The 27,415-nt window shown below is 51.0% G+C and overlaps 1 protein-coding gene across 3 annotated transcripts in view; it reads left to right on the top strand.

Moving 5' to 3' along the window:
* The first annotated feature begins 8,940 nt into the window (after positions 1-8,940).
* PSTPIP1 (proline-serine-threonine phosphatase interacting protein 1) overlaps positions 8,941-27,415 on the top strand; it is a 41,244-nt gene continuing 22,769 nt past the window's right edge. The window contains exon 1 of one of the 3 annotated variants that reach the window (XM_046650880.1): positions 8,941-9,388. In XM_046650880.1, coding sequence (XP_046506836.1) covers positions 9,378-9,388 — 11 coding nt within the window. In that variant the 5' untranslated portion in view covers positions 8,941-9,377. Of the gene's footprint in view, positions 9,389-14,691; positions 14,740-27,415 lie in introns of those variants that run through there. The other 2 variants (XM_046650864.1, XM_046650871.1) reach the window with 2 other exon arrangements.

Genomic DNA, 27,415 nt, shown 5'->3' with positions numbered 1-27,415 from the left:
AGTTAAGAGCAAGAGCTTTGGACTCACCACTGGGAGAAACCAGGGATACTTGGAGAAAGCTTGATTCTGGAGCTGGGGGAAGGTAAAGTACAAGATGAGCCTGAAACATCTTGTGCCAGAAAGTAAGGAAGTGCCCCCCAAAATGGGGCCATGTCAAAGGGAAACCGAAGTCACCCCATATGGGCTCACACTGGCCAAATCTGGGACAGTGTGAGTATCAAAATAAATAATAGTAGTAACAGATTATAACCCATATAGATATTCCCGAGTCCTTGTTAATATAAGAAACGAATAAATAGGGGCCAGCCCTGTGGCACAGCGGTTAAGTGCAGCACGTTCTGCTTCAGCGGCCCAGGGTTTTGCCAGTTCGGATCTCGGGTGGGGACATGGCACCACTTGGCCAGCCATGCTGTGGCAGGCATCCCACATATAAAGTGGAGGAAGATGGGCACGGATGTTAGCTCAGGGCCAGTCTTCCTCAGCAAAAAGAAGAAGATTGGCAGCAGATGTTAGCTCAGGGCTAATCTTCCTCAAAAAAAAAAAAAAGGAAATGAATAAATAAATGGGGAGAAGGGAACATTCTTCCTTTTAGTAGGATGCCAACTAATAAACTAGATGGAATGACAGAGTTGGAAGATCATCAATGGATGCCAGAACTAGTGGGTGAAGGTGTGATGAGAGCAGGATACACTTATTTACAGTCTCAAAGAATTTTCGTATAAGATACTTATTAATCACTAAGGGGAAAATAGTAACTTTTTGAAGAAAACTAGTAGACATCACCTTAATCAAGGGATCAAAGTTCACAGCATCACTAATGGTACAAATTAACATCATGTGCCTCTTGATATGATGCACTGAGGAGGACACACCAACACTTATGTGGTGTTCCTGCCAAAAATGCATGATCTGAATCTAATTATGAGGAAAGGACTAGATACAAACCCAATTGGAGAGACATTCTACAAAATGACTGCCCTATAATTTCCCAAAGTGTTAATGAAAGACAGAGGAACTGTCATAGATTGAAGCAGACTAGGTGAAAAAAATAGACTTAAAAGACATTATAATTGATGGAATTAAATTTGAATCTGGAGTGCAGATAAGACAATAGCACTGTACCAATGTTAAATTTCTTAATTTTGAAAATTGTGCTGTGATTATACAAGAGAATGTCCTTGTTCTTAGAATTCGGGTACCATGTCTCCAACTTACTCAGATAATATAAGAAATTAATATGCATATATAAAAATAGATAGAGAAACAATAATAAAGCAATTGAGTAAAATTTAAACAATCTGGTGAATCTGGGTAAAGAGGACAAGAGTCCTTTATACTCTTTTCTCTAAATTTAAAATTATATCAAAATAAAAATGTGCAAATTAAAAAAAAAAAAAGCACATGAGAAAATACGCCTCTTACAAATGACCCGAGGAGCGGGCTGCTGAGGGCTGGGCTTGGGAGGGAACTAGGGAGCTGGGTGCCTGCACCTCGAGAATGTGGGGTCTCCTGGTCTGGTGAAAATCTGTTGTCAGGCTCCCTGTGCTGCTCAGGCTGCCAGTCACTTCCCAGCTTGGTTCTGCTATTTGAAGTCCTGGGAGTGAGGCTTTTCCAGCTGAGCCTGAGAGCACAGGGCTGTCAGCAGAACAATGCCAGGTGTAAGAGAGCACCGTCACCGTGGGTTGAGAGCCTGCCATGTGCAGGATCTGGGTTAGATGCCTTTTCATATTCTCAAACACCAGACTAGGCACGTCAGCTTTAGAGCCACCCTGTTAAATACATAGGCTCATCATCTCTGTTTTCCAGATGGGGAAACTGAGTCTGAGTGAGGTAAGCCTGGAGCCAGGATTCAAACCCTGCTGTTCTGACTCCAAGCCTAGTACTCACCCCCACCCCCGAACCCTGGACATACCAGGGACTTTCCTGCTTCCACGCCCTGACACACACCAGTCCCTTTGCCGGTATCTCAGGCATCCTCCTCGTATTTCAAATGAGTGATTTTCTGGTCCAGCTGAGACTAAACTCTAGGTCTCCCGTCTCTGATTCCCAGGTTCTCAGTGATAATTAAACACCAACTGGACCAAAATCAAACTTTGCCTCACTGTGAACAAGTCATTTTCTGACTAAGTTAAAACCAACCCAACTGGGGAGAGGATGCTGAAAAACTGTTCTGAAGCTCTTTCATGAGACAGCTGCCATAACAGAAAGCACAAAACAAAACAGGGTAGAAAGGATAGGGGTAGGGGTGGGGGACACAGGTAGGAGAGTGGTTACACTCTGCCTTCCCTGTTAGAGTCAGGTCAGTCATTCTGTCCTGCTGGCCTCAGTGTCCCCATCTGTAAAATGAAGCCGTAAGGCAATAGCAGGAGTTCTGGTCTGAGGGTGTATGTCTGACTCACTTATGAAACCTAAAAACTATGCAGCTTCTCTGGCCTCCACCCAGTCAGTAGGTCTAAGTTGGGGCCGGGCCTTATGCTTTTTTAAAGTCCCACAGGGCTCTGATGACACCCTCCCTGCCCTTTGAGAACCTCTGGATGGTCTCTGCAGGCCTTTCCATCACTGCAGGCCTCTGCCCTCTGACTAGCGAGCCGCTCCTGGTGATTTTTGGCCCTCATTGAAGGAGCCCCTCCCCCAGCCCTGCTGGGCCTCAGTTCCAGTTAGGTTGCTCTGCTGGCTGCTCACTGGCCACTTTACACCTCTTTGATGTCTTTCAAAGATCCTGCCCAGCACCCCAGCTTCTGAATACTGACAGTGCTTGGAAACTCAGAGTCACACTCTTGTGTAAATCTGAAAGCTCCTTGTCAACTCAGAAGAGTTGTATGAGTGGGAAGAAGCTTTATCTTTTGCAACTGCTTTCCCAGAGCAAACGAAAAACAGAATCTACGTCATATCCTGAAGGCCGAGGGTCACACCCTCAGTCCCCACCAAGCATCTGGGGCTGGGATGTCTCCTGGTGTTAGATTTATCACCTTAGGAGCCCCACCCCACCCTGCGTGGCCCCTGGTCTCTGCACTTCCGCCTCAGCTGGGGACTTCCCTTCTTTCCCCTCCCTACTCATCAGCTTCTGCCTCAGACCCTGGCCTCATCCCTCACCTCCAGCCCCACACTCTAGGAAGGAAAGACCAGACTTAGGATGGGACTCTGACAATTAGCTGACCTCTCTGAGCCTCCTCTCTGTTTCCTTATCTGCTGGATTAAGTGAGACCTAAGGCATGCGAAATGCTTAGCACAGGACTGGGGGCATTGAGAACCCAGCAGGCTATTACAGTTATTCTGGAACTCTCTTTTTGCCTGGTCTTACGGGTGAGTTCTGGTGCATTCCTTCTCTTTAATCAGGCCCCACTCTCCTCCTGTGAGAGGCCTTTCCAGGCAGGCTTCTCAGCAGGGCTTCTCTCTGCTTGCACACTGCTGTTTGCCAATCAGCACATTTCCTCTCCTGGGCTGCCTCCCCCACCAGACTGGCAGGAGCCATGCCTTGTTCATTTCCATATCCCCAGACAGGAAGACTCAGTAAATGCCGGTTGGTGCACTACAGTGGGGCTAACATGCCGGGCAGGGTAGGTGGGGTTGAGAGTGGGAGCCCTAACCCAGTGGACATTTGCCTCCAGCCACATGGAGGGACCCGGCAGACATTTCCTCCAGGAACAATGGATCACAGTGTTCAGGTCCAGGAACATTCCAATTCAGCCATGGACTAGGCAGGCACCCGACAGCCACGGCCAGCATCATTGCGGTGCACTCTGCTCTTCCAGGAAGGAAGGAAACATGTGTTGCTTGGACTGCCCAGTGAACAGTAGATATTATCAAGACAGCATGTCAGCACTGAAAGGAACAAAACAAATGCCCCTTGGATAGTGGCATTGCTGTTTCCAAATGAAATTCATGGTAAGGGCCTTCTGGCTTCCTGATGTCACCAAGGAGCTTTGAGATGCTCCTTCTCTACAACTCCTTCCCCTTGCTAGAAGACTCCAAGCTATTGCTTGAGATTCCTCCTGTATGAGATGAGGTTGAAGGGTAGGCTGGGGACAGATCATGCAGGGTCTACAGGCTATGTAAGGACAATGACCATTGGCTTGAGAACAATGGGAAATCATAGCAAGGTGACAACAGGAAGGTACATGATCAAATTTGGGTCTGAAAATGTCCCTCTGCTATGTGGAGAACAGACAGTAGTGAACAGTGTTGGCTTCAGGGATGTGCAACCAGTGCAATTGCACAGGGCCCTGTTGCTCAGAAATGGCCTGCACTTGGGGCTTAATGCTCTGTGGTTGCCATCTTGAAATTCTCCATGAAGTTATCTTTGAATTTGTGTTTTGTAAGTGAAGTGTGACGGGACAGAGAAGCATGCATCAAGGGCTTGGAGCCTTGACTCACATGTGGTCCTGCCTCCTACCACCTTCCCACTCCTACCTAGAATCAGTGCCATCCCCTGCCCCCAGCAGAGACCTAGCTGCAGGTGTGGGGAGGCTCAGGGTTGCCTGGTGGCATCTCAGGATGGAGCATGGTGGTGGCTGTCCCTACCCTGAGCTGACAGTGCCATGCTACATTCAGCAGGTGACTCAAGGGGGTGAGTCTCTTGCCCACTCCTCACCTAGGTACCTAGTGCATCCTGGCATGAGTTTGCGATACTCCTGGGGACTGCCACCCACCATGGGAAAGGGAGATGCCTGGCTCAACTTTGCTGTCACCAGCTGGAGAATGCAGTCTGGTGGCTGGCAGGAGGACAAACCCAGAAGCTGGTGGGTTTTGTGCAGAAGCAAGTCAAGAGGTGGAGAGAGCTTGTTCCACAAGTATTCCCTGGCCAAAGGAGTGGTAACATTAAACAGCAGATAAAACACCACGACAGGTTGAGAGAACACGGCAAAGGGGAAAGCTTTCTATTTTAATATCTTTAATGGCAATTGTTTCCTTGCTTTTTTAGAAAGAGGATCCACATTTTCTTTTTTTTTATTGCAGTAACATTGGTTTATAATATTACATAAATTTCAAGTGTACGTCATTATATTTCGATTGACCCCGTAAATTATACAGCTGGTCCTGGTAGAGAGCAAGTGATGAGATCAAGCATGTAAAGTACGTGAGGCCCTGCAGGTATTAATACTCTCTTAGGGGTGGCTAGCATTATTGTTTTCTTTTGTTTATTTGGCTCAAAAGGATGGATGACGTGACTTCAGGAGCTGAGCCCTGACAGGTGGCTGGCTATGGTGATTGATGTTGTAACAACTGATTTCACATTTTATTCTCAGTCCTTGGACTTACTACTTTTTGAATTCTTCAAACAGGTATGTTCAAATCCCACGCAAAACACTTTGGGGCTTTGCCTGCACAGGGTGACTCCTTCTTACAAAAGGAGTCACAGCCTGGCCTGAGGCACAGCTGCCCAGACCTCAAGGCAAATCGTGTTTTGAAGCAGCTGGAACAGTCATTAAAAAGCTATGATTTTCAGGACTGGATTCCCTTCCCTGGGGACTGGTGATGGAGAGACACCCAAGAGCAGTTCCCTTTTCTGAGGGACACTCAGATGTTTCCGTCCTGCTCTGCCATCTCCCTGATGTCCCACCAACACCCCCACCCCACCTCACCCATTTGCCCCATCCAGGCCTCATCCCTCTCTGAGTTATTACAACAGTCTTCTTCTGGTTTCATCCCCTCTGAGCCACTTTCCATCTGAAGAGCTCTTTCTAGAACCTGTCTGTGGACCTCTCAGGGCAGACTACGTCTGCATCCTCTCTGAGCCCCAGTCCCAGCAGGAGATTGTGCCTAGCAATGTTTGTGGACCTGGTTGAGAGAAGGCTGTGGTGGTCACAGGGGTTGGCTCCCGGCATCCATAACACCCCAATCAAGGGATCTCCTTCCTGAGGCCAATAATGGTTAAGTGTGAGCATGTGACTCGCTTCTGGCCAATGAGACACTAGGGGAGGTCCCCTGGGAGGCTGGGGCGGGGAGGATTTTGGAGAAAATGATACACCAGGAGAGGTATCCCTTTTTTGCCTCTTGATGTAGCTGTGTCTGGAGTTGTAGCCCAGAGCTGCTGCAGCCCAAGGAAGAAGATAGTAAATGACGGAGAATCACAGAGAAACTGAGCTGGGGAGCCAGTGTACCCCACTGGAGGCCACACTGCATCCAGACCCCTTGTGTGGGTGATAACACGCTTCCTCCATGTCAGACCCTCCAGTTTTATGTTCCTTGCAGCCAAGGCATCCTCAATGGGTGGAAATAACACATTGAACTTGGAAGACCATGTGTCAGGGCTGGACTGTCACCCAAAAGCACCACTAGCCCCAACAGCCTCCCTGGACTAGGTTTTTCCAGCTATGGATCAGGGTGAGAGGTTCTGGAAGCAGAACCAGAGGAAGGAAGGATGAAACCCACTGTTAAGAGAGGGCTATTGGTAAAAGATAGCTATGGAGGTTAAGAGCATGCATGGACTTTGGCATCAGACAGACCTGGGTCCAAAGCCCAGCCCTCATTTACTGGCCATGAGGCCTTAGGTGAGTTGCATAAACTCTTTAATCACTGGTTTGCTTCTCTGTGAAGCAGGGATGATGGTAGCGTGTACCCCACAGGATGGAGTGAGGACTAAATGAGGTGATCCATGTAAAAAGCTTAATGGTACCCCCAATACTCGGCAAGTGCTCCCAAGCTGATTGACGGTTCTGGCAGCCCAGCCTTGGGAGCTGCAAAAGGTGGGGTGGTGCGGAGAGGGGGAGGCATATCTCTCTGTGGTGGAGAACTTGAGATTCTCCTTAGATACCTCCTATTACCCCTTCCACAATTGCTTCAACCCGCAACCAGCATGCCATCTGTCCGGAGCTGCCCTGGCTGGACCAGAGCAGTTGGGAAAGGAAGGCCTCATGTGTGGGGGCCTTGAGGGATGGGAGGATTTACCCAGGTTGGGAAGATCAAGGAAGGCATGCCAGGAGGGAAGCTGGGGGACAAAGGGACAAATGAGTGGAGGTAGGGGTTGGAAGGGTACTTTGGGGGAGAGGGAAAAGTCCTGTTTGAAGCAGAAATATGTAGGGGGTGATGAGAGGAACCCCTGGAGAGTCAGGGGAGGGAACCTGGCCATGACGTTTTCCGCCAATAAGAGAGTTTATTGTTGTTAGTGCCATCGAGTCAATTTCAACTCCTATCAACTCTGTGTACAGCAGAGTGGAACCCTCTCCTTTCTTTTTGCGCCATCGTCTCACCTTCTGGCAATGTTCTGCTGCTATTCATAGTGAAAACCAATTTTTTCAGAAGTGAGCGGCCAGTTTCTTCTTCCTAGTCTGTCTGTGTCTGGAAGCTCCACTGAAACCTGTCCACCATGGATGACCCTGCTGGTATTAGAAATACCAGTGGCATAGCTTTCAGCATCGCAGCAACATGCAGCCACTACAGTGTGACAACCATCCAATGGGTGGTATTGTTCCCTGATCGGGAAATGACCTGAGCCACGGCAGTGAGAGCAACGAATCTTGACCACTAGACCACAAGGGCTGATTTAAAAGAGAGTAAGAGCCTTCTATTAACAGAGGGTTTCTCATCTGCCTCCAGAACTAGAGGCATCATCTCATTTGATAGACTACAAAACTGAGGCAAGGGAGGCTGGGTCACTGCTATCAGAGGTGGTGATGCCCTTGGGGTGAGGTACAGCCTCAGTACCTAGCCTTCGGGGTTCAAGATGTATTTACACCATTAGCTGTCTTCAGCTGCAAGTAACAGAAACCTGACTGGGTTGGCTTCAATGCTGAAGATGTTTATTAACTCTAACCTGGGGATTCTGGAAGTAGGGGGCTACCAGGGGCAGCCCCACTAGTCTGCAGTTCTCCCTGATTGTTCTTTCTTGGGAAGCTATTTCAGAAGCTTGGGTGTGCCCCATCTCTAATCCTGAGCACACATAACTGGCACTTGGGAGCTTAGCTCTCTTCTGCAGCAGCTCTCATCTGTCTTACCACTCTCCGTCAATGGTAGGGGCAGCATTGGTGAGGGTGGTGATTTGGACAAGCCTGACTCATCCCTTCTTGCCAACCCGCCTGGGGCTAAGTCCCCCTCTGCCGGCACCTTCTGCTGAGTGGGCAGGCCCTGGCTCTTCAGGGCTGCGTCTGGGGCTCCAGCCCAGGACTTTTCCCAAGGTGGTACCAGACAGTGCCCCCAGCACGTGCCCAACCAAACAGAAATTCCAGTAATGTTCTCAACACTCTCTCCTTTACAAAGACTGGGGGGGTGGCAGATGGGGAAACTGAGGCTCAGAGAGTTGGAGGGGCGATTAAAGTCCCTCAACCACTGAAGGGTAGGCCCAGACAAAACAAAAACTGGGGACCTCAGCGGGGTTTTCAATGCCTTTATAATCCTGTCTCTCTTGGTCCAACCGCATTCTTCCATCCTGAAGACTTCAACTTCAGTGTGGCTTCCTGCCCCAGAGAATGTCTTATCTGGAGACTTGGGAGCAGTGCCCAGAAGGCCTAATAAGTTACCCGCTCATCCCATCTCTGTGCTCCCACAGCCCCCAGCACACAGCTGCACCTGCCCCCAGACCATGAGCTCCTTGAGTGGAGGGCACGGATTAGGGCACGGAGCAGCTAGGGTTTGATGAATGATAGCCATGTCCTCGGGCCTGGGTGAGCCCCTCCTGAATGGTTTGTGGGTGAGGGGTGGAGAGTCTAGCATCTCTGGGCCTGGTCTGGAGTGGCGCTGGGTGGTGGGCAACACCACCTGTGTTCCTGCCCCCCGCCTTGCTCACACCTTCAGTGGGTCTCAGGCTCCCTAAGTTTATGGTCTCTGAGAATGGCCCAGCTAGGGCATCGGAAGGGGGCGAGTGGAGGCAAGTAGCGGGGTGGCAGGTGGCAGGCGGGGCTGTGCAGGAAAGCACAGCAGCCTTACTTCCTGTGGGTGAGGGCCCTGGTGCCTTCCCCGGAGGAGGTTGCACAAATCTTCCTGTGCAGGCCTCAGGCTGCCTGCCTGCCTGCCTGCCTGGCCTGTGGACCAGCCTGCCTCTCCTGCTGGCCACTGCCTTTCGTCTGGGGCTGGCATCTCTGCTCTCAGTTCTGCAGCCTGGGCTGTGTCTTCCATCACTTTGGGGCTGGACAGGGGCCGGGCCAGACACTGGGACCCGCCCTCCCATCACTGGGCACCCCTCCTTCCTCATTTTGCTGCTGATTCTAGCCCCAAACAAAACAGGCTGAATTCTTTTCCTCCCTTGGCAGCTCGTCTCTGGCTTGTGGCTGCCTTCTGAGGCACTGGAGACAGTGCCAGCCAGGGAGGGGGTGCCTGGGCTAGCTCTGCGGTGACTGAGACAGAGTGCCTGGCTCCTGGCCCTGTGCAGCCCTGCCTGTGGCAGGAGAGTGAGCTTTGCCGTGGCAGATGCCTGAGGATGATGCCCCAGCTTCAGTTCAAAGATGCCTTTTGGGTGAGTGAAGATGGCTGGGGTGTTGAACAAGTGAAATGGGTCCCGGGGGAGGGGAGCAGCTTGGCTGAAATTTCCCGTGGCAGTTCATAGGGATGCGGCTCCAAAAGGGGGGTTTTCTCATAAGAATAGTGGTTGATTTCTTGTCTTAGAAGATTTTGTCTTGAAGGTGACTTGGGCTACTGTCCCTTCTCAGCTGGAAGACAAAGGGGCTCCTTACCCTGGGGTACTGATTTCTCTGCAAACTTCACTACAGTGGGCGAGCGATCTCCTCTGTGCTACCCAGGGCTGGGTGACCCTCTCTCCACAACAGGATCTTTTTAGGGGAATCTAATATATGGGTGGGAGCTTGAGGAGGCCAAGTGAGGCAAGGGATGGTGGGGGTCGTGGGTTTAGGGACCAGACAAACTTGAACTTGGATCTTGGCTCTGTTATTTAGAGTCTGGACAAATCATTTTACCTCTCTGAGCCTCATTTTCCCTGTCTATATAGTGGAGATAAATATTAATAAACATATCAACTGAATGGAAGGATTAAACAAGGTAATCTAATGTCATAAGGTCCCTAGAGCCTTGCTGGCATGCCAAATGGTAATTCTCTTCCCTTCACCCAAACCCTCTTCCTTGCAGACCTGAGGGGTCCTTGGAGGAGGCAGCAGGGTTGGGTGATTCCTTGCTTGCTTTCTTAAATTCAGATCAGGCATAAATCCAGTCCTTTCCCCATGAAATTATGGCCCCCAGCCTGATTGCAGAGGTGAGATGGCTTGGCCCAGGCCACGCAGCCTGCAAGCCCCAGATCCCCTCGTGTTTTTCCAGCTGTCCTTCAATCTTCCACTCTGCTCCTTAAGCACTGGCTGTCCCCAGTGGCTCGGGAGAAACGTGGAGACTCTCTGGTTAGAGCTGAGGAATGTGGCTGTCCCAGAGTTCCCCCCTCTAGCCCTGCAGAGGACTCCCTGGCCCTCTGCTCAGCCAGCTCTGCCTCAGCTAATAGCCTGCCCTCCTCCGGCCCTTTCCTGGGGCCTGGGGCCAGGAAGTTGAGAGCTAACCAGCCAGGTCTTCCTTCCCTTCTGGGCCATGCTCTGCTTGGGGCCAGTGGCCAGTGTGTGAATGGCCTGCTTCCCACCTGCACTGACCACCCAGTGGGCAGAGGGCCACCTGGGGAGGGCACCCTGTGCCTCTCTGGGCCCCCATTTCCCCATCTCTACAGAGAGGGAGTGGAACCAGCCCAGAAAGCCAGTCGAGGCAGACCTGACTTGGCCCATCCCAAGCACCAGGCTGGGGGCAGGGGGGTGCAGTGAGGGGAGGCGGGGGGGTGGTGACTCACCACGTCACATCTCTGACTTGGAGTGCAAAGTTGAGGTGGGGCCTGGAAATCCAGGGTGCTCTGTAGCCCAGGGCAGGCCAGGAGACCCTGACAGTCTTACCTCCTGGACATCTCTCCCAGCCCAGAGCCCCTGGGCCCACCCACCATAGGGCAGAGATATGGCAAGGAGCAGCCCCAGGACAGGATCTGGGCAGTGGGTGATGGTATATGAGGGAGCAGGGTGTGGTGGCAGCGGCAGCAAGAAAGCAGCCCACCTGTGGTAGCTTCCTGAGTGGCATCCCACCCGGGCTTACCCCACCTCTGAGCCACTGTGGGCTTCATGGCCTCCAGATGCCTCCTCTCCTCCCCTGCTGGCTCCTTAGCTCTGGACTGAGGGCACAGCTTCCCTGGGGAAGGCCAGAGCAGGGAGGGGGAGAGAAGTGGCCAGTGGGAGCCTCTCACACTGAGCCTGGGCAGATGCCCCAGAAGGTCACTGTCAGCATCATTGCTCCCAGGGCTCTGAATTCTAACGCCTCTCCCTGATGCTCAGCTCAGCCCAGCCCATGAGGAAAACTAACATTACTGAGCACTAAAGATGTGCCAGGTGCTATTCTCAGGACTGTGTATCTAGTCACTCATTTCAACTAATGAAGTAGATGCTATTGTTATCCCTGTTACTCAGAGGAGGAAGTTGAGGCACAGAGAGCTTAAGTAACTTGCCCAAGGTCACACAGCTGAGCTTAAACCCAAGAGGTTGACTCCAGTGCCCAGGCTCTCACCCAGGGCGCTTCATCATCCCTCAGTCGACATGGCAGATTACTGGATCTTTGAGCCACATCAGTGAAGCAGAGGGAAAAATTCTGTTCTTCCTACCTCCCAGGGAAGTAAGATCAGACAAGGTTGATAGAAGTATTTTGAAGCTCAATTTACAGACATACTGATCTAACTGCTGTGGGGGTGTTAGAGACAGAGCCCAACTTGCTCCTCCCACTGTCTGCCCCCTACCCCAGCCCAAGACAATGCCATTGAACTCTGCAGCTTGGCAGCACACTGTTTGAAAATGACTAGTCTTTAATAGTGGAAGGAAGGCCCTGAACTAGAAGGATCATGTCTAATACCACGGCACTGCAGTTATCTGGCAACCTCAAATCCAGAACACAGTTGAAAGCCAGCCTCGTTTCTGGCACTAGCTTACAGTAAGTAGGGAACAAAGTGGTTTCTGAGAAGCTAAGAGCTTGCCTTAAAGCTCATATACTTTATTCATATGAGATGGCCCATAGATTTTAGTTAGAGCCTATGAACTCTGACTTTACCCACAATTTTAACGAGCTTGGTCAGGTGGTCTTTTAACCTATAGATGCAGCAGTTAGTGGTGGGGTGGGGGGGGGGGGTCCACATGGAACCCCATATACAGCTAGTGATTGATAAATATTGGTGGACCTGAACAGTCAGAGACTGTTTCACAGGTAGCTGGTAGCCTGATAGCAAGGGAGGAGACAGAAAAATTATAAAAAGCAGACCTATTGGCTCAGAAGTGGTAGGAACACTCAGTGTGGGAGTAGACCACTCCTGTCCCTCAGTAGGCCTGTATTTGCAATTTTGTCAGTGTGGCCATACAGTATTTATTTATAGCCTGCTTTTATCTGCGGCAGAATATTCAGATGCAGGCTGCTGTAGGAGTGAGGCGGGGGTGGGCTAGCCACGGGGAGAAGGAAGGGACAATTTGATTTCTGTTAGACACACACAGTGATAAAGAGCATCACAAGTTTGCAGGAAGTTTGTGGCTGAGCCTCAGAGCAGGGCCTGTCAGTGAAACAAGGCTGAGGCTGAGAATACCACGTACCCGAGCTGAGAGGGCCTAGATCTCAGATAACCTGTCTCAGCACGCAGGCAGAGGGGCACAGAAGCCCAGAGAAGGCAGGGTCCTCCCCCACCCCCCATACATACAGCTCTCTTTGCCAGCGGCTCTGCTCCCAGCAGGCAGCCAAACTGTATTGCAAGAAACATCTGTCTGCATCCCCAGCACAAGGCTGGCAAGTGGAGTGTGTGTTCAGTCAATGTCTGTAGAAGAAATGGATGAACAGTGAAGGCCTCCCTGGTCCCACTCTCTTCCTGAACACATTTTCTCCTTCATTTCACTTTGGCTACATTCTACAAATATTTACGGAGCAGCCTTCTCTACTAGGTGGTCTAAGCTGGACCCCTGAGCCTCACTCCCACATCCAATCAAATGAATGAGACTGTCTTGCCCTCAAAGACATCACTGTCCAGTGCTGGAGACTGAGGTTCCCTAATAACTGGGCCAGGCATGGGGTGCACTGAGAGGAGCCATGCTCTGAGCTGCCCCTGCCCTCCCACGCTCTCACCCCTTCCCAGACCTACATATCCAATGACCTTTGCAAAGAAGTCACTGGATATTGTTTTAAGAGGGAAAATCTAGTTCTGGACCAGGTTTTTTTGAGGTTCACATCCTATCCCTTTTGGGGTCATTAACAGGAAAAGGAAGATCCCGAGGAGGCTGGGCCATATATCCTACAGTGAGGCAGGAACCACCAAGGGTGACAAAGACAACAGGCCTGAACTTTCCCTCTGACTTACGGTCATATCTCTCCCTTTTGAGGCTGGGCTCCAGCTTCATCTGGAAACCTCTTTGCCAAGCTGGGAGGAGCTAAGCTCCCCAACAGACAGAGGACAGAGGAAGGTACCACTCCCCCCAGGGGGAGTGTGAGGGGGATGACTCACCAGGGAGGCCCATGGGGCTGAGGCTGGGGTTGCGCTCCCCCGTGTATCCGCTCGGCTGCTGCTGCCTCTTCCCCTTCCCGGTTCTGAGACTCTGAGGTTCCCCATTTAGGAGGCTGCGGAGGAGGGGACCAAAGGGCTCCTCTTTGGCTGTCCTAAAGCTGCCTGTCCTCCACCCCAAGAGCTGCCAACCACGGCCCTGGGGCCTCATGGAAAATCAGGAAAGGTTGACGTTCACTGGGCACCTGTTCTGTTCTGGGCACTTAAAGCTATGTATATAGCTTCTAAAGAAACAAAATCAATGAATGTAAGATCCTAAAAGTGGGAAAATAGAGAAAAATAGGAAAAAAGCACTCTTAGTCTTATCACACAGAGACAACTAGTAATATTTTGCTATGTTCCCCTAAGATTACTTTACATAGGTGCAAGCAGATTGTGTACATGATTTTGTATTCTCCTCCACCTTTTTTTCTTTGCATTTTTAATTGTGGTAAAATATCCCTAACATGAAATTTATAACCCTAACCACTTTAAGTGTACAGTTCAGCACTGTTAAGTCTATTCACATTGTTGTATGACTCCCCCGCTTTTCAACATAACTTCATTTTGAACATGTGTGGGTATGGGTGTGATTTCCTGATCTTCAAAACACCTTTGTTAATGACTGCATGGTCCTCTAGCCTGTGGATTTGGCAGACATGCTATGATGCATTTATCCAAACCCCTATTGTTGGACATTTAGGTTACTGTTAATTATTTGCCATCTGGACAGTGATGGAATGGTAGAGTCTTGTGTATCAAGGTTTTTCATTTGAGAATTATTTCCTTGGGTAGATTCCCAGAAAAGGAGGCATTCCTGAGTGACAGAGTGAGGCCAGTTCTCTAGCATTTGGCACTAGTGGCCACTTTGGGACCCCTCACCGTCCTGTGGCTGGACAGGAGCCTTTTTACACAGCAAGGAGGGACCGGAGTGGCCTGGAAGGGGCTGGGAGGGCGGGACTGGAGGGACTCTGCTGGTGGCTACTCAGAATTTATGGGAGGGTGTGCAGCAGGGCAGGCCCTCTGGCCTTGAAGGCTCAGGAGGCCTATGGCTGAAGAGCAGGTCCTCCTGAGGAACAGGGGCTTGCAGACAGCACAGGAGGTAGGAGAGGGAGGCCCTGGCTGTCCCGTGTTTGCCAACACCAGCTGCCTTTCCAGTACCTCCCTGGCCGTGGCTGTCAGAAGGAAAGAGGACACCCTCCCTGATCTGGTTGGGAAAGCTCTTCAAGACATGGCATTATGCATAAAAAGCACAGAGCCACATGGTGTGTCTGGTACGTGACGTGTTGTAAAAGGTAGGGGTATAAGCATTTGCATGGGCATAGGCTGTGTGAACCCAACAATCTCTGGAATGACACACAGAGAACAAATTAGAGTGATGACCTTGGGGGAGTGAGAGAAGAGAGATGGATAGGGGACAGGACTGGGTGGCAGTGAGTTCCTTCACTCTGTACTTTTTTATCCTGCTTCATTTTGAACTGTGTAAATGTATTACTTATTGAAAAAATTAAATTACACAATTAAAAATGAAAAAGAAGACATTTAAGCTCCATGAGATTTTTTTCTCTGAGTACTAGCTACTGAAATCATCCGCAGAGAAGCAGCTACAGTGCCTGTTTGTGGAGTGTCCGTTATGTACCAGGCATGATGACAGTCACTCCACACGTGTCCCCAAACCCACCCTGCAAGGAACGACTTGTCACTGTCCTCCCATCTCCGGCACAGAGGCACAGGCAAGTCAAGGGCCTGGTCCATGGTCACATGTCCAGGGCAGAGCAGGGACTGCCATCCAGGTCTGTGGGATGCCATCATGCTCTGCCCCTGAATTCAAGGGCGTTGGCTGGTTTGTTCTTGGTTCAATTATAATTTCTGTAGGATGAAAGAGTGGCCCTCTAGACGTTAACAATAGTTTCTATGTTTTGGAAGTAAGGTGATTTTTCTCTCCATTTCCCTCCTAATTTTCTGCAAGTGAACACAGATTGTGTACGTCATTAATAGGAAAATATTTAAAAGCAAAACTAAGCAATTCCTGTTTTCAAGGCCGAGATGGTGTTTTCAGGTGAGATTTGTGGTTCAATAGCATTGCCCCTTCCGCATGCTCTGTGCACACTTTGTGGTATGTGGGCCCCCCGGGACCCGAGTGCTTGGTTCCTCCGTGCCCCTTCCATAGGATGTAGCCCGCTGTCTGACGGTGTTAGCAGATTGCAGAGGTTTGTGGTTATGCTGCCTCTGCTTTTGTGGTGCCTGCATATGGTCACCTGTAGGATTTTCTGGTTGCAGTGTCCTGGATCAAGAACATAACCCACACCTTCGATTTTATTCCTGGTGGAAAACAAGATCAGCTTCTCAATGACACTCTTGGCACTCCAATTCCCAGGAACGCGAGTACTTTTCCTGGCTGCTCCTGGCACCTACACAGCTGGGGTAGCCCCTACACTGGAGAGGGAGGGCCTTGCTTGGGCTTTGAAGGGTGGGTGAGGATTTGGGAGATGGCAGGAGGGCAAATGGCACTCCAGGTGGAAGAAATGGCATGTTCAAATGTGTGGAAGGAGGAGTGGGCACAGCAGGTTTGGGAGACAGCTTGCTGGCCCAGAGGACTGTGCAGGGTGACTGGCAGGAAGGGAAGGCCCAAGCTGGATTGTGAAAGGTCCTGACCAGCCTCAGGTGGTGGCAGAGATACTTTCTTCTGCCTCTTTGCATCCTCTCCAGTGGTGGATGTTTCCTCCCACGCAAAGGGGCCTGGAGGCTGCAGGCTGTGGGCAGGATGCTGGTCCTCCTCACCCAGAGCCTGGCTGACGCTGCAAACCACACAATGGAGGGAACTTGGTGAGGAAACTGAAACCACCTCAGCTGCCAGCAAGAGAGAGTGGTGCCCTGGGCCCTGGGGCTGCCCACGCCGGGGTTCCCCACTGGAGGAGGTCTAGAAGGTCCCTCCCTCGCAGACGCAGTCACTCCCTGTCCTCCAGGCTCAGAAGGGAACAGGCTTCTTTGAAGCCTCCCCTGGCCCCCACCCTCACTTGCTGGGGGTGCCTCGGAGAATCATTTCCCCTCTCTGAACCTCAGTTTCCTCATCTGTAGGATGTCAGAGTGATGCTCACTTAAGATAAAGGCTTTGAAGATTGGGAGACTCAAGGCAGTTCTAAGGGGACCATCTTCTGCTACTAACCATAGGGAATTAGCAGACCAGAAACAGGTCCTGAGGGACTCAGACTTATCATTGGAAATGCACCTACAGGGCGAGCCTCATTGTGAACCCTCCCATTCCCAGAATGCCTCCCCAGCTCTGTTCGCCATTGCATATTAAATTCCACCATTAGAGAGTCATTCCCATGGCCTCAAGTGACCAGCTGCATTTAATTCCAACAATAGCCCTGTGCGGTTGGTATTCTTATTAACATTTTACAGAGAGAAAACTGAGGCTTATAGAGGAGATGTGGGCCTGGGGATGCCGCCTAGATGGACTTCGGGGCTGCTGAGTTAGGCCTGGCTGCTACCTTCCCAGGCCTGGATCAAAGAGCCCTGTGGGGTTAGTGGGAAGTTGGGGTGGTTTGCTGAGACCTGGCACTCTGAGCAATGGGTGACAGAGCAGACAGGCAAGTGACAGCCCCTTCCGCTGGTGTTGACAGGCCAGCCACTATTGGGCAATAGGAAGTGCCAGCTGGAGCTCTAGGGACTGGCAGCCAGGGTGGGGATGGGGTGGCCAGATGGAACTCAGGGCTTCCCAGCTGCACAAACGGGAAAACGGAAGCTGAACCATGCTGGGGAGGAAAAGAAGGGGTGATGGACTGAGGCAGGAGAGTGCTTGACATGTTCAAGGGGCAACAAGGAGGCCTGCGTGGCTCGGGCAGAGTGATGGAGGTGGAGAGTCGTTGAAGATAAGGTGAGAAGTGTAACAGGGAGCCAGATCTTGTGGGACTGCAGTTCTCAAAAATCCCAATGCTCAGGCCACACCCCAGGCCAATTACATCCGAATTTGGGGGTGGGGGGCTGGGCATCAGTACTTTTCAAAGTTCTCCAGTGTTTCCAAAGTGCAGGCAGGGTGGGGAACCACTGGTGAGGATAACCGTGGGGAGTCTGGATGCATTGCTGTCGTGAGTACTGAGCACACATCTGACCTTTACCATTTCCATGACCTCATTTGACTCACTTGTGAATGAGTAGAGGATAGAGGTTTATTTTTCTGTTTTTAACCTTATAACCTTATATGATTACTTTTTTATTGTGGTAAATATACGTAACAAAATTTACCATTTTAACCATTTTAAATGTGCAATTCAGCAGTATTATGTACATTCACATTGTTCTACGACCATCACCACTACCTATTTCCAGAACTTTTTATCATCCCAAACAGAAATTCTGTCCCCATTTAACACTAGCTCTACAGCCCCCTCTCCTCAGCTCCTACTTCTGTTCTACTTTCTGTCTCTATGAATTTGCTTGTGTTAGGAACCTCATATAAGTAGACTCATACAGTATTTGTCCCTTTGTATCTGGCTTGTTTCATTTAGCATAATGTCTTTAAGGTTCATCCATGTCTTAGCATGTATCAGAATTTCATTACTTTTTACGGCTGAACAATATTGCATTCCACGTATATACCCCATTTTGTTTATCCGTTCATCTGTTGATGGGTACTTGGGTTGTTTCCTTCTTTTGAATATTGTGAATAGTGCTGCTGTGAACATGGGTGGACAAATATCTGTTTGCATTCCTGCTTTCAGTTCTTTGGGGTGTATACCTATGAGGGGAATTGCCTGGTCCTATGGGACTCCTGTGTTTATCTAGGTAAATAACTGCCAACTTGTTTTGCCCAGCATCAGCTCTATTTTCCATTCCCGTCAATAATGCACCAGCCTTCCGATTTCTTCACATCTTTGCCAACACTTGTTATTTTCTGTGGATATGTTTTTTTTTTAAATCATAGCCAAACTGGTAAGCATGAAGTGGTATCTCATTGTGGGTTTTTTTTTTTTTTGAGGAAGATTAGCCCTGAGCTAACTGCTGCCAATCCTCCTCTTTTTGCCGAGGAAGGCTGGCCCTGAGCTAACATCCGTGCCCATCTTCCTCTACTTTATATGTGGTACGCCTACCACAGCATGGCGTGCTAAGCGGCGCCATGTCCGCACCCGGGATCCGAACCGGTGAACCCCCGGCCGCCAAAGCGGAATGTGTGCACATAACCGCTGCATCACCAGGCCAGCCCCTCATTGTGGTTTTGATATGGATTTCCCTCATGACTAATGATATTGAGTACCTTTTCATGTGCTTATTGGCCATTTTATATATCGTCTTTAGAGAAACGTCTACTCAAGCCCTTTGCCTACTTTTGAATTGAGTTGTTTGTCTTTTTGTTGTTGAGTTGTAAGTGTTCTTTATATATTCTAGATATTAATCCCTCATCTTATATATGATTTGCAAATATTTTTTCCCAATCTGTGGATTGTCGTTTCACTCTCTTGATACTGTCTTTTGATGTACAAATTTTTTCATTTTGATGAAGTCCAATTTATCTATTTTTTTCTTTTGTTGAGTGTGCTTTTAATGTCATATCCAAGAAATCATTGCCAAATCCAATGTCTTGAAGCTTTTCCCCTATGTTTTCATCTAAGAGTTTTACAGGTTTAGCTCTTACATTTAGGTCATTGATCCATCTTGAGTTAATTTTTGTATACAGTGTAAGGTAAGTGTTCAACTCATTCTTTTGCATGTGGATATCTAGCTTCCCAGCATTTGTTGCAAAGACTGTCCTTTCCCCATTGAATGGTCTTGATTTTCTTGAAAATCACTTGACCATATATGTGAGTGATTATTTCTGTGCTCTCTATTCTATAGAGATGTCTATATGTCTGTCCTTATAACAGTAACACACTATTTTAATCACTGTAGTTTTGTAGTAAGTTTTGAAGTCAAGAAGTGTGAGTTTTCCAACTTTATTCTTCTTTTTCAAGATTGTTGGCTATTTGTGTTCCTTAATGGAGTAATTTTTATCATTCCCATTTTACAGGTGAGGAAACTAAGAATTTAGCCTTCCTGAGGTTCCCCAATCTGGATTGGCCATGAGTCTATGACAAACCCGCCATAAGTCTCCCAGCCTGGGCACACTTGGAGAGACTCCCTCCTTAGAGAGGTTCCTCCTGAGGATGGTGGGATAGTTTCCGCATCTTCTGGCCCCCTGGGAAGGCCCATGACTTCTGAGCTTCCTTGAGGATCCACCAGCTCTATTCTGCAAGGGGGGTTTGCCCACAGGCCAGGGTCACCAACTTCCTCAGTAGATCGTAGGAAGGCCCAGCAGGTAATTGATGTCCACCCTGGCCTCAGTCTGCCTGGACCTGAGGACTTTTGAAAAGCAAGACTCTGGCCCCTGACTTCCCAGCCAGCAGCCACTGAAGCAGAAGGGGTCCCCTTCTTGGTCACCTCCTCAACATTTTCCCTTCATCCTGGACAAGCTCTGAGCCCACTCTCCCAGGCATGGGGACCTCAGACTGTAGTGGTCAGCTGGGGACAGTCCATGCAAGCAGGGCTGGGGTGGTGGGTAAGGGGATCAGCACAGAATTCTGGATCAGCTTCCTGGAGTTGTCATGAACACTAAGCAGAGTGTGGGGCGTGGGCTGTGCTCAGTGCAGGGCAGCACGGCAGTAGGTGCTGTGTTAGTGTCTGCAATAAGTCTCACTCTGACACAGAAGAGGATGGAAATTGACTCAGGAATCAAAGGAACAAGTGTGTGGCTAATGCCAGGGCCAGGGGAAGACCAGCAGCTGAGACTAGGCCTTGGGTCAGGGCAGGAACTGCCATGAGGCTGCTGGAATTTCACCCTCATCCTTAGATAACTCCCAACCCTAGAGGGACTGCAGATTCAACAAGGGAGGGAGTTTGCATACAGGGTCCAAGAGTCTTGATTTAAGTCTTACCAACGTGGATGCAAGTGAGAGGCTGAGAGGAAAGCGAAATAGCGAATGGTTCCAGAGAGCAGCACAGAGTTCCCTCAGGTAGGCCCCACACCCCAGGGCCAGGGGGTGGCCTCTTGCTCTCTTTAGAGATGTATATTCCCACAGCATGCTCTAGGCCAGGTGCACACGGGCTGTGCTGGGCAGGGTGGAACAATTTCCCAGTCTCCAATACAGAACCTTACTTGGAGGGTGCCATCTTTCTCTTTCATGCTGCCTTTAGAACCCACTGCCCTGCTTCCGTTCGGCTACATTCACAGCTGGCCCTGGTGAGTCCCTCGACTCTCTGAGCCTCTGGCGCCTTGTCTGTATTAAATCAATTTTCATGGTCAGAAGATTGAGATGTGGCAACATGCATGTTAATGGCCTAGCAAGGGCAAGGAGCCCCACGTGCAGGCCCCCTGCAGGTGCAGGAGCCCACCTAGCCCCCAGGCTTGGAGGGCATTGCAGCCAGAGCCCAGGGTCAGCTCTGAGGCCCGGAACCTGCTGAGGCCAGCAGATGAGATTGAGGGGCCTTCCCCAGAGGCTGCAGGGGTCTGTCCCTGCCTTTGGGGAAAGGTATGGGGATGGGAGTGGGGCTCCCTTGCAGCTGTAGGGGCCATCTCTTGAGAAAGTCTCAAACCTAGGGGAGACACACCTCAGCACACACATGCAGCAACTCACAGCCACAAAGCAAGGCACCCACGTCAGCCTCCTGAGGGTGCGGGGTCTAAGTGTTCCTCCCACTTTACAGGTGAAAAATTGAGGCTGAGAGATTGGGAGCAACCAGTCCAGATAAGCGGCACAGCTAGGATTCAAACCCAGCTGTCCTTTTTAATTTCCTTTCTTGGTTTACTTTTACTTACTATGTACTAATCACCATGGCCACTATTTTCCAGGTGCTCATTAAGTGTCAGGGTACCCTTTGTTGGTCGCCTACATATATTATTTCATATAGTCCTCAGAGCCCCTAGGAGGTGGGCAATATGTTCACACTCATTTTACAGAGGAGGGAATCTGTGCTCAGGAGGTTAAGTCTAAGGTCACACTCTGTGTGCACGGAACTGGCCAGGACGAGAACCCAATGTGCCTGAGCTCCTCCCACAACCCCCTGCCTGGACTTCCTCCTGGGGTGGTGTTCCTGTGAGGCATCCCCTGGCAGGTGTAGGTGGCGAGGGAGGAGTGATACCTGGGCAAGGAGATGTGCAGGGATGGCACCTGGACCATTGGTGCCAGCCCCCAGTCTCTGGCTGGTCGCTCACAAGCTGGAGCCTATGCAGCAAGAGCTCTATGTGGCCATCCATAGGCCGGGGATGGACAGTGCCTGAAGGGGTCAGAGTCTCTTCCAGGGCTCAGGGTCAGGGGTGGCTCATTTCCCTCCTTCCCTCCATCAATCATCCCCTGGGTCCCACCACCTCCCTTCTCCACCTGCCCTCACCCTGGGCCACTGGCATCTGCCTCCTGCCCCACCACCCCCAACATTGCTAAATCCTAGTGAGCTCCCGCTGCCAAATCAGCTTGGCAGAGGCCGTACAAAGGAGCTGCGTGACCTGGTCAAGTCACCCACCTGGCTGAGCCTCAGTTGCTCATCTGTAACATGAGGCAATAATAGCACGGTCTTGACATTACAGGGTTCTCTGAGGACTGGAGGTGAGAAGGCATGGAGAGACATGTGCTCTACCTGTCTGCATCTGTTCCCCTGAACTCAGAACCCGGCCCTGGTTCCGTTAACTCCTGGGAAGCCCCACTCTTTGCTCTGCCTGACTCAGGGCTCTCCTCCAGCTGGCCTCAGGCTCCCTCTTCAGACATTGGCTCCAGCTCCCTCAGATTTCTCACTGCTTGCAGCCACTTCCAGCACCGAGCATCAGATTGCCAGCCTCCTAAACCTGAGGGCCTCCTTCCCACCTCCAGGCCTCTGCCCAGACGTGTGTTCGCTCCCCGCCCGCCCCTTGTGCTACGTGTTTTTGGTTTCTACATGTTAACGGTTTCCTAAAGCAGGAGGAAGAAGTGGGGCATTGAGTTGGGCCTTTAAGACTCAGGAGAGCAGAGGAGAAGTAGGTAGTACTTCACAAGACGGGGAGAGGGGAGTGTGGTAGGGAGAACGTTCATTTCTGATGATGGAGGAAGCCTATTTCAAAGAACAAAGCTTTCTAGCGTGAGGGACCTTGGTTGAGAGCCAGGTGTGCCCACAATTGCTGTCTGGGCCTGGACAAGTTACGTAACCTCTTGGATCCTCACTTTCCTCCAACACTCACATCCTGCATCTGGTCAGTATTACTGAGATAAGAGGCCCCAGGCGCACACGGTAGGTCCTCTTGTGGTGTTCCTGTTGCCCCCCTACTCTCACTGGGTTATGTGGGATCCCTGGGAGCCCCTGAAAGTTCACAGAGCTCTGGCGGGGCCCCCGGAAGGCTGCGGGGTGACCGTCAGCCATAGGCCTGCGGCTCCCCAGCATGTTGGGGCCCAGCGGGGACCCAAGCCGAGCAGCTGGACATTTCAGGGGCCCAGCCAGATGGGCTGCTTGGCTGCTATGGGGAGGGGCCCTGTAAGGCCCTGGGGAGGCCAGGCCATCAGACTAAGGCCAGTAGAGAGCTGGGCTCTCTGGAAATACATTTCTAATCTCAAGTTCCCGTCAGCCCAGCTGAACCCAGAGCAGCTTGTCTAACTACGTTCAACATGCTTTTGTTCTTTAAAAATAAAAGTCTGTCTTTGCCTTCTTGGCTGTCTCCCCACGACACCTATCCTGGGCCATTTTAGAAAAGCAGCAAATAAATCCACATTTATCTGCTTATGCGTGGACCCCTCCATCCTTGGCTCAGGGAACACCTAGTACAATACGTTGTCTGAGGCTTGAGTCCTCTGCAGAATCCCTAAGCCGCCAACAGACCGCTAGCGATGGGTGCTCTCCACCCACCAGAGCAGCTCGCCCTGCATCCTGTGTCTGAAGCTACTTGGGCTCTTGGAAAACCCTTCCTTGTATTGACCCGGAGTTGGTCTCTACCCCTGTGAGTCCTGGCTGGCTCTCTTGGGACACCAACCAGCGTTGATCCCTCTGTTCCTGATGCCCCCACAAAAGCCTGCAGGTGACGGCATTCCTCAAGGGCTGTGGCTTGGTCCCCTCTCTTTACCTGCCCCTCCTCCTAGGATACTCTGGGTGAGCAACCGGTTGCTTACTGAAGTTTCTGGTCACCCATCTTTTCTTCCTTCCTTCCTTCCTTCCTTCCTCCCTCTCTCCCTCCTTCCCTCCTACCCATCCATCCATCCATTCACTCATCCAAGCCATACCTGGGTGTTTGGCCCTTTGCCTTCCTCAATTTGCCAGCCAATAATGGTGGAGATGAGTCACACTGTGGGGTAATAGCTGAGGGGCAGTGGAGAGACAGTGTCTCTGAGCCTCAGTTTCCTTATCTGTACAGTAGGGATAATATATAATCTTTTACTATTGTAAGAAGTAGAGGAGATGAGTCTGTCTGGTTTATTTAGAGGTGTTGAGTAATGAGTCATTGAATCGGCAAGCAAACCGTCTGGTTCCCTCCATGGAGCACCTCAGGAGCCAGCAGTCACAAAGCTGAGTCCTCTCCAGGGCCTCCCTGAGGTCCTTATTCAGCTCTTAATTCAGTGTGTTTGCTGAGCATTGCTGTGCTCACGCTGGGCACTGGGACCCAGCAGGGAACCACACAGACCCACTTTCTGCCTCACAGAGCTGCCGTCTCCAGAGTTCGGAGCTCACTACCTCAGGTTTCCTAACAATCCTAATGGTTTGTTTTCTCAGTCCACAGAAGACAAGCAACAATAAACTAGTTGCTAGTAAACTAGTAAACTACTAAGGGCAGGCGCCCCGGCTGCAGCCATTCCTGTCGTTAGACTGGCAGGAGAGGGCAGAGCTGCCCGGGCGCAGGCCTGCCTGGCAAGGGTCATTCAAAATCTCCGTCCTCAGCTTCTAAGATGAGAGGGATCGAGCCTAGTCACCTTGTTCTGTCTGCCCTCCCACCAATAAAAGGTGCTTTTTTTAAAAAAAGAAGAGCCTACCGACCCAAGAGCATGTCAGATGTTAGAAAGATTTTTGAACTTTTAAAAAAGATTTTTGAACTTGGCAGGGTGCAAGCAGGAAACAACTTTCCTTTCTCCTACCTTCACAGCTGCTATGGCTCTCTTTTCACCGCCCCTGGGCAGGTATTAGAGCTTCTCTAGTCCTTTTCAGGAGTAATTCGCTCCAGTTCAACCTGACATCAGAATTTTACTCTTGTCCAACCGAAAGCTTCTCCCCATCTCCTAGCTTTGTACTGGAAGCCTCTTCAGTTGCCAGGTTCTACCCGCACCCACACTGCCAGCTGCTTCTGGAGCCTCTGCAGACTGGGTGGGGTGCAGGGTCAGTAACTCCAAAGGGGTGAAAGGCCTATCTTCCAGGTGCTGTTGTAGCTGGTTCCGGTGCAGCAGGGGGCAGATGCCCGCGGGTCAGCTCCTTCTCTCCTGGGCACCTCAGTGGGTTCTCTGGTGATTCCGCCTCCCTGGAGGATCCCAGCGCTCCATTCCCTGCAGCTGTCTGCTTCTGACCCTCCCAGCTGCGCCCACCAGTCCACTCCACACAGCTTCTTTTGGGGGCTCCTCCCTCCCTGTGAGGCAGTTCTCATGGGCAGAGTCACAAGGCAGCTATTCCCAGTTACCTTCCATGGCCACCACTTGGTTCCCAGGAAAAGTATCAGGGCCAATTCCTGGACATGCCACCCCTCCCACCCAAGGCCTCACGCTTCCCTCGGCCTCCCAGGCAGCTCCGACCCACGTTCTGACTTCAGACTTCCCTAGGTAAGATACAGCCACCAGTTACCATGGCTTCCAAAAACCAGCAGACATACATCAGCCTCCCCGCTGGAAAGGCAACTGAGGGTCACTTCCTTTCCCTATACCTATTTCACAGTCAGGAAGGTTCAGAGAGGGCAAGAGATTTTACCAAGACTACCCAGCTTATTCCTGGCAGATGGAAATTGGAATCAAAACCCAGGCCTCTCTCTCTCAGGTTAGAGGTTTAGCTGTCCTCTGATGTACGTTCTATTCTGGAAGTCCATGCAGGGAGTGTTTGGAAAAGGTTTGGCAGCCTTTTAAATGGGCCCTCTGGTCGGGGAGGCTGTGTGTGTGGGCTATGGTGGGGAGATAACTCCTTTCTTCCAGCCTGGCCACAGCTGGGGGAGATTCCGTCTGGCGGGGGCAGTGGCAGGTAGGGCATGGGGAGCCACCACTTGCTGAACAGCCACTAAGCTGGGGCTTTGCAGAGAGGAGAGGGAAGAGGAGGTTAGGAGCCAAGATCTTGGCCTGGGAGAGCTGAGTTCAAATCCCCACTGTCCCTGCAGGCTCCGGAGCAGGTTAGATGACCTTTCTGAGCCCCATTTTTCTAATCTGAAAAATGGGGGTAGTAATCCTTAGCTTAGTACTCCACTCAACGCACCCTCTGATCTTGTGCTCATCTTCTCACCTGAACACGTTATTGGATTGGCTTCTCAGATCAACCCTAGGTGGCAGGCACTATTAGGCCCATTTTTACAGGGAAGGTGAGAATGACCAAGGTCACAAGGTGGGGTGTGAACCCATATCCAGTCTGCTGAACTCTATCCAGTTTCTCAGACCAGGCCTGGGCACGTTCCTTGACTTGGCAGCCACAGTCTGCCCTGATGGGTCTGTGACCTAGAGGGGCGGGCTGTCAGGACCAGGAGAGAGGTTGGCCTCTGCTGCTACTTTCTTGATGAGGAAACCAGGTCCCAAGAAAGGAAGTGGCTTGCTCGGGGCCCTGGTCTCTGTGGCCTAGCCCCTGTAGCCACCGAGAGTGATACGGGCAGGAAAAGGAGGAAGCGGTGGTGGGTACGGAGGCTGCTTCTCTACCCACCCAGTGGGGGCATGGCAGGGCCAAGGCCAGCTCGCAGGTCTGGACAATGGCTTACACCCAGACCTACCTAGAGAAGGAAGCAGGTGGGCTGTCCCTGGGCAGAGCAGAGCCCCCAGGCCTTCATACTACCTTGAGGCTGAGGCAGGAATATGCTTTTTCCTGCCCAGAGCTGTCCTGAGCACCTCCTCCTGGAGCCTTGGGAGACACCCTACTGCCCCCATCTGGCCCCTCCATGGGGAAAGGGAGGCCCAGAGTGGCTGCACAGCATGGATGGCAATGCAAGCGGGCCTCCCAAAGGATGAGACTGCAACTGCTCGCCAAGTAGCACTTACCCCAGGGTGGATTGCCCCAGATGCCACGCAGTGGGGCGGGGCTTCTGGCTGGTTGCTGGCTATCAGCGCACACGTCTGCAGAGCCAGTGCAGCCCTTCTCTAGGGCAGCACTCCTCTGGCCCAGCCTGGGCATGGCCCAGGCTCTGTGAGTCCATGGTAACTGAATGATAGCCCGAAATATAGCTTTGATTGAGAGGAAGAGGATTTGAGCAATCATTTTGAGAAGTTTTTTTTTTAATCACTTTCTGATGTTTGAAAATGAAAATAGTTGCTGGGCTGTCTATTGACTAACTGAGGCAGGGATGTGGGTTTGAAGACCGGCCGACCTGGGTTTATATCCCAGATTTTTACCTTTACCACTTGAGTGACCTCAGGTAGTCACTTCCCATCTTTGGGCCTCCTCGGCACCATCCTTACCTCTCTGGGTGTGGTGCTTTCAATAGGATAATGGCTGTGATGTTCTTGCTGCAATGTGTGGCAGGTGGACTCCATAAATGGCAATTTCACAAAGGGTAAGGCCACTGGAAGGTTTCAGGTGACAGAGGCTGCCAGTGGACTGAAGGAGGTAAAAGGCCCTGCCTTCTGGTAGCTTCCATATTGTGAAAATGTCAGCCCTTAACCATGGGGGACTGGCAGGGGGCCCAGGTACTTACAGGGTGGAGCTGGGTCAGTGTGGAAAAGGAAGGCCAGGTGGGCCCCCTGGAGGGTGTGATTCTTGCGCTGGGCCTTGTGCTGAGAAACTGCAGGACCAACTGATTAACTGATTGAATGGTTGGTTCATTCATTTCCTCAACAGCATACTGAACCTGACTCTGCC

The sequence above is a fragment of the Equus quagga genome, chromosome 2 (assembly GCF_021613505.1).
Source record: "Equus quagga isolate Etosha38 chromosome 2, UCLA_HA_Equagga_1.0, whole genome shotgun sequence".
Classification (NCBI taxonomy): domain Eukaryota; kingdom Metazoa; phylum Chordata; class Mammalia; order Perissodactyla; family Equidae; genus Equus; species Equus quagga.
The sequence above is the reverse complement of the archived record's forward strand: the minus strand, read 5'-3'. Positions and strand labels throughout refer to the sequence as shown.